Below are 7,500 nucleotides of genomic sequence, written 5' to 3'. Positions count from 1 at the left end.
CACTTTGGAGAGAAAAAAATAAATCTGTATGTAATTCTGTATGGTGACCGATCATTTTGCAATGTCAACTTTAATTGCATCTATGTGATACTCCTGTCCTTCACTGTGTCAAAAGTCCACCTCTAAGTGTACATTCTAAAATCTCAAATTACTTTAGCTTTCCTGTGTTACCTTTCCTTTCACGACAGGGGCATTCCAGCCTTGCATGTCACAATGCCGGGGCTCTTGAACGCATAGGCCTAAATCAGTTAAATAAACGACGCCGTATGGCGTCACCCAGCGAACGGGCCTTTGAATGCGCGGTACTGTAGTGTACCACCCGTCCAGAGAGGGTTAATATATAAAACCACAAACTCAGTGCATGTAGACATATTTTATAAGTTCTATAGTTTGTATGCCTTGTAGTTTTGTCTGTGAAGCACAATTCTAAGTATAGGTGTGCAGAGGTGAAAAACAATATCATACTAAATTGGTTCATGAATAAATTGTTATAATCTACAAATTTTATTACTATTAGAAAAAAAATTATATCATTATATACAATAATGTACCTTATTCCTATTGCATTGCTGTGTTGCATAAATACAACTGTTCATTTAATGGTACCTCTACTTAAAAAAATAAATATACGTTTTATTAATTGGTAACATTCTTTATATTATTAAATTAAAATACTGTGATGACTCAGACCAGACATCTTTTATTTAGAAGAGTCAAGTAAGAAATCTATCAACATTTAATCTTAAATAAAGGCAGCTATAAAAGCTGCATACATTTGTAAAAGAGAATTTAGTAATTGTGTAATGATCATCTTCAGAAACACAAATATAAATAAAAAAATTTAGATTTCAGTCTGAAATTTTCATATATAGGATCATTTGAAATGCTTTATAACACTAACAAATGCAACAAAGTTAATGTTATGCCAAAAATGCTTCCAAAACTCAAAGCAGATATAACCAATGGTTGCTGAGACCAAAACATATAAAGCAACAATTTTTATTATCAATAGCTCCCAAAAAGTTATAAAAAGAAACTTGAAAGCCAGGTACATTCTTGTTAATTAACAAAGTGTGATGAAAACAAATGTTTTATCAATTACATTCTGAGTCTGACAGTAAAAAAAGACTTGTGTACCATTATAATAGTTGTGGTTAGCTGAATACCACAGAAACTCTTATACCAAGGTGTTCAGGAAATATTAATTTAAGTATAAAGATTTGTTATAACAAATTCGTGATACTGCCTTTATCTGGGTATTGGATATTCCACAATTAAGAAGTAGACAATATACAACAAGGTAGACAGCTGGAAAAACTACCAGAGATAGAGTAAAAAAAAAATAATAATAATAATAAAAAAATCTGAGTTTGTACAATCATCTTAGCATCACTTTCAAAATATACAATCATACTTTCTACATGCCATCATAGGCTGGTCCACCTCCTGCTTCTGGTACAACCCAATTGATGTTCTGGGAGGGACACTTGATGTCACAGGTTTTGCAGTGAATGCAATTTTGGGCATTGATCTGAAGTCTGACACCATCGCCAACTTCGACAGGTACGTATTCATAGACACCTGCAGAAAAGATAGAGAGTTTGCAAATTAGTAAATACATAGAACATTGCATTTGATTTCAATATAGATTATTTATGGAAAAAGTAGCAAAAAATATCTCATGTACTGGGAGATCAAGTTCCTATGGTAGCTCTACAAAAGAAACCCCAATATGCTGAGTATATATTTCATCATTTATACATAAATACTCATGTTTAAATGTGCAAGCAGATGTTTGCATATAAGTACTTCCTGGAAAACACTATCACATGGAACTAACCTGCAGGGCAGAAGCGCCCCTCCGGACCATCATAAATGCCATAGTTTTTCTCTACCGGAACATCATCATTCATCAGAGTGAGATGAGGAGGCTGATCGTGATCGTGGTTAGTGCCAGTCAGGGCGACGGAACTTAACAAGTCGAAACTGATTTCTCCATCGGGCTTAGGGTAGTCAATGGGCTTAGATTCTGCTGCTGGCTTCAGTCTCTCTGCATCACGAACTGCATTGGTGGAAGAGCGAACATTAGATTTAGAACTACAAATCTTCTGCTCTCAGTTTAATGGAAAAATAGGGAAATGTTACTTCTCTGACTGTTATTAAATGAATCGGCTACTAAATATAAAATACATAATATAACAAATATTTATTAAAGAAATAGATATAAAATTACATTTTTCAAAGACATTATTTCTTCTGAATTATTCATTGAGTGATTAGAATAAATTCCACTTGTGAGCAACCATAACAAAGGAAACATATATAATCAACTGTAGTCATTTAGAGAGAACGCTTAACAAAAAAAATAACAAGTGCATTTTCAGATGCATTGGGCACTAAATCACTGTATACTGAATTTAAAAAGGGTTTTTCTTGTGGTGTTACTCACTACATGATCTACTAATACTTTAGGGCAAGACAATGGGGTATTGATTACAGCTTTTTCAAAAGAGTTGCATAATTAGAAATCCTATGTAGCTTACCAACTGTATTGGGTAGCCAAACTAATCACGTAGCCTAACTAATCATTTATATCACATAATGGATGAACAAAAAAACACCAATGCAAGTATTATCCATATTAATAATTCAAACAGAATCTTATACAAGAATGCAACTGAGTATGTAAAATGTCTCACACTTGAGTGTAAATTCCAGTATTACAGATAATCACATCCTTATTGTTTTCACTGATATTAAAATTTAGATATTCAAGCCTTGTAAATCTAGAAAAAGACACCTAAAGAATGGATATATTTAATCTATTTCTACCATGCAATACTTTACTTAGAAAATAAAAATATAAAAAAAATATAATAAATCAATAAATAAAATGCAGTCTATAATCAGAATTCCAGTAAAACTTCAGAAGTCAAAATTCATATAATACTTCTGGTTTTATACAGTAACTATAAACAATTCCTATATCAAAATTCTCAAAGTAAAAGTACTTGATGATAAGAGTAAAACGAGGAAGCACTTGTAAACCTGATATACAACTACATTCTTTACAAGTGGCTTTATGCCCTTCAATTTACACAAAGACTTTTGATCTTTTCCAAACAAACTAATGCACACACTAACCTCCATGCTTGAGGGTCCAAGGTTCCTTTCCACGACCGAGGATATAGAAGATACCTGTGTAGACGAGGCCACCATACAACCCCAATGGAGTGTGGAAGGAGGGCCTTACATTGCGCACTGCATGGAGCTCTTTCCATACCCAGGAGTTCCTGATATTTGTCTCGTAACTCTCTGGATTTACGGCTGAAAATGATGATCGATGTTAGTCTGTTATTTTTTAATCATTATTATTTATTATATTTATTTTTTATCTTTATAATCATTATGAGGACTTTTTGTTTTTTGATGGACAGAATCTCACTCTACTCATGCATGAACCTTACCTATGGCCTCAGCATTTTTCTCATCTTGCAAACACTCAAATATACTCTCTGCAGCAACCATTGCACTCTTCATGGCATTGTGCGTGCCCTTGATCTTAGGCACATTCATGAAACCTGGAGAACATCCTACCAAACATCCTCCAGGGAATGTCAGCTTTGGAATGCACTGAAGGCCTCCTTCGTTTAGAGCTCGGGCACCATACGAGATCCTTTGCAAGAAGGGAAATTTTGTCAACCACCAGATTGCAATTCCAAAGAGAGAGAGAGAGAGAGAGAGAGAGAGAGAGAGAGAGAGAGAGAGAGAGAGAGAGAGAGAGAGAGAGAGAGAGAGAGAGAGAGAGAGAGAGAGAGAGAGAGAGAGAGAGAGAGAGAGAGAAAATCAAGTTATTCTTGATTTCATTCTGATTGTATCTGCTTTTCATATATATTTGCTAATTCAATCATTACTATTTTGAGCTTGTCCTTAAAGCAGACAATTTATTCAAATCATGGGCTTTAATAATAGTACATTACATAAGAATATATCTTACCTACACACAAATACAAGTCACAATAATAAAAAAGAAAAAAATATGTTTATTGCAGAATAGCAATAGCTCTAAATACAATCAACGAAAAACATTCACCTGGTTCCACCACGCAGTGTCTTCTCCAAAGATGGGTGATGCTTGAATTTCTGGAATTCCCGGAAGGGGCTCAGGTAGGGATTTGTGTAATCAAGGCCAATGACAAAGCCAAGAGACACTAGTGGCTGTTCTTCATCGAGATGGTATAAAAAGGAGCCACCATATGTATTTCTGAAAAATAACAAAATTAATAAAATCAACACTTAATGTAAACTATATAAGTGCAAAATGAGGCATAAAAGTGCACATCCAAAGATTCATATAAAACTGAAGAAAAAAAAATGTGAGAGAAATATACAGAAAGGTAATAATATAAAGAAGAAAGATATTCACTGAATAAGAGAGAAAGGAAAAGGACAAAAGGATATAATCATACTAGAGGAAAGTAACATAAAAAAAAAAAAAAAAAAAGAGAATGGAAAGAGAAAAAGAAAAAACAACTCACTTATCAAGAGGCCATCCAACAGTGTGCTCGATCCTTCCTGGATGGTGATTCTCTGGCTTAATCTCCCACAGTTCTTTCAGTCCAATACCATATGTTTGGGGTTCACAGTTTTCACGGAGGTTGAACTTTGTGTACAGCTGCTTGGCTAGGTGTCCATGGCAACCCTCTGCAAAGATGGTGCATTTTGCACGCAGCTCCATTCCTCTTGCAAAAGAGTCCTGGAAGAGGGAAGTGTTGAAAGGCATGGAACCATTACTTGTTATCAAAAGAAAGTTATTTACAACATACAAACTAAGAATGAAATATGATGAAAACTCTATATAGCTTTACTAGGAATCTTACACTAAATCTCTATAGATCTGAAGATTGTGTCTTCAAGCTTGGGTTACACAGCATACTTTTCCCATAAATTCATCAACTTTATTTTTAACTTGAGAAGCAAGTTGCCATTATTATTAACATACTTTCAAAGTCCTTTAGTAGTTTAGTTGCAGTTTCTATTCAACCCATTCATGACGGGATATATTTTCGCCTACTCCCGCTTCCGCCAGTAAGATAAAAAGTGTGTGACTCTTCATTCCGAGGTGTTCTCCCATTGCACGAGGTGGCGCTGAACCTCTCAGAGTGGCCACCACCCATCCTATCCATATGATTTGCATGACTGTGTCTACAATGTAAAAGCATGTAAAAATATTCCCATGTTCAAAGGAGTTATTCTAGTAAAAAGAAAATGTTACAGCAGTGCTTTTCTAGTGTTATTTTATTAAACGTTGCCTATATTCTTCACTTCCAATGGAAAGTGAAAGCCTTTAGTGGGGTATTAACCCATTCACGCCGGGGCCTTTCTGGCTTTGCACGGTCGCAATACCGGGGTTCTTGAACGCAAAAGCCTAACGCCTCAAGATTCTCAGACACACGAGCTGCGAGCCTGGGCTGCCTGCTCATATCTCGTCCCGGGCGTCTGACCCAAAAACCACAAAACATGTCATCACGTCAACCGGCTCGGCTCCAATGGGTTAAAAATGATATTTTATACTTTTTTTTTTCAGAACGAAAAGAACAAAATAAATAATTATACATGTACATACGAAAATGTACATGTACCTCATGACATGATGTGACATGCAGCCGTATTCTATGACGTTTTCTGCGTGTCGTGGCCATGTCATGTTCATGTTATGTCCATGTCGTGTTCATGTAACGAATGCGGTAATCTAGGACGCAAAAGCGTGGCAAGTTTGCGGCAGTTGCTTCAGGTTTACCAACCGTTCCAAAGTTAACATGTTTCGGATGAATGACACTGTCCAAACGACAAATTCATAAGAGAAACAACAATCATAGGTAGCACTAACATAAGATACTTCAATTTTGGTATGAATCAGTCGTTGTACTTGTTCCTAGTTAAAGAATTGACAACCATTTCACGAACGCGCTGTTGGTAATTCACTCTACGCTCGATCAAAACAAACGGGATGAGAGGGATCGTGTGTTTATGAACAGATCTTCCTTATTTTATCTTTGTATATACTGTACATATATGCGCATTTTTAATATATCATACATATAGATTTAATGTATACATATTTCATATAATTATATGCTTTAATTTTACGTCCCTGACTTCTTTTACCATTCATTTAACTTCACTCTCCTTCGAAAAGTCCGCCAAAAGGTAAACAAACTCAAAATCAGCAGAGAATCCATGTTTTCCTAAAAGAGTTTGTAATCCGTGTCTAGGACAATGATGCCTAATATAACCAATATAGGTATTACTTTTCAAATGTAGTATGCTCATATGAAGTATTGGTAAGAAAAAGTACAGTAAAAATATAATTTTTTTCACTCGTGTAACTATCGTGACAAGCCTACCCCCTTGCCACGGAGTTTCCACGATTGTTCCAATACTTTTCACGCATTTGCCACAAATTTGCCACGCTTTTGCCGCGAACCCACGCTTCTAGAATAAGAATCGCGGCATGTTCATGTCATGTACACGGCGCGCTTAGGGACTTAGAATATGGCTGATGATATCAAGGGTAATCAACATATTGGAAATAGTATTATATTAGTATTTTTATTTCATTTTATCTCTTGGCCAATCACATTTGATTTTACAAGTTTTTCCAACTCAGATCTTTTTATTAACTGATCAGAGCAGAAATTAGCATGATGTCATTAATATCATAATTTTCATTGATGTCTTTTCTTTTCTTTTTAACCTTATATCACATTTTATAACATTCAAACACCTAAATTAAATAACAGAGACTAAGAAATCATGAAAAATAATTATGTTTAACCCGTTCCCGACGGGGCCAATCCGGCTTAACCCACTCACGCCGGATGACGTGCTGACACGTTTCGTGGTTTTCGCGTCAGACGCCGCCGACGAGATATCTGGCTAAGGCCGGCGCTCGGGGTGAGCGAGCGGGCAGCCCAGGCTCGCGGCCCGTGCGCCCGAGAATCTCGAAGCGATCGGATGATGCGTTCAAAAACCTCGGTATAGCTATCGTGCAAAGCCGGAATGGCCCCGGTGTGAATGGGTTAAATAGACCAAAATTCCGGGACTCTTGAACGCATAAGCCTAACGCGTCGGGATTCTCGGCCGCACTGGCCGCGAGCCAGCGTTGTGCGCTGGCTCCTCACGCGTCCCCGTCGTGTAGCCCAAAAACCACTAGACGTGTTATCTTGTCACCCGTCGTTAACGGGTTAAGAACAATCTAGCGTTCAATTGCTGACACTTCAGCACGCCACAACTGGCCCACCCGGAACTTGGCAAGAAAATGCACGTTTTAGGATGTCACCTGGGTCAGGGAATATTTTCCGACCATGTGATAAGGCGTCAAATGGTGCGAATGGGTTGAAATGTATGTGAATCAGAATATACTTTGTCACGTGAATAGCCAAAAACATTTGCTATATTTGGTGGAAATTGCCAGTAAAAATGACAGTATTGTTTACA

The 7,500-nt window shown here is 36.7% G+C and overlaps 1 protein-coding gene across 1 annotated transcript in view; it reads right to left on the bottom strand.

Annotated features, from left to right (window-relative positions):
• Nucleotides 1-473: 473 nt before the first annotated feature.
• The window catches only part of Etf-QO (electron transfer flavoprotein-ubiquinone oxidoreductase), a 15,099-nt gene continuing 8,072 nt past the window's right edge, over nt 474-7,500 (bottom strand). The window contains exons 6-11 of the mRNA XM_043031841.2: nt 4,539-4,756; nt 4,094-4,264; nt 3,468-3,676; nt 3,145-3,327; nt 1,841-2,062; nt 474-1,581 (exon numbers count right to left, since the gene is read on the bottom strand). Coding sequence (XP_042887775.2) covers nt 1,418-1,581; nt 1,841-2,062; nt 3,145-3,327; nt 3,468-3,676; nt 4,094-4,264; nt 4,539-4,756 — 1,167 coding nt within the window. The 3' untranslated portion in view covers nt 474-1,417. The remainder of the gene's footprint in view (nt 1,582-1,840; nt 2,063-3,144; nt 3,328-3,467; nt 3,677-4,093; nt 4,265-4,538; nt 4,757-7,500) is intronic.

This window comes from Penaeus japonicus, unplaced genomic scaffold (assembly GCF_977035675.1).
Source record: "Penaeus japonicus unplaced genomic scaffold, GWHDUDI00000001_assembly GWHDUDI00000020, whole genome shotgun sequence".
Lineage (NCBI taxonomy): Eukaryota > Metazoa > Arthropoda > Malacostraca > Decapoda > Penaeidae > Penaeus > Penaeus japonicus.
Note: the sequence above shows the minus strand (reverse complement) of the source record. Positions and strands in the feature narration are given on the sequence as shown.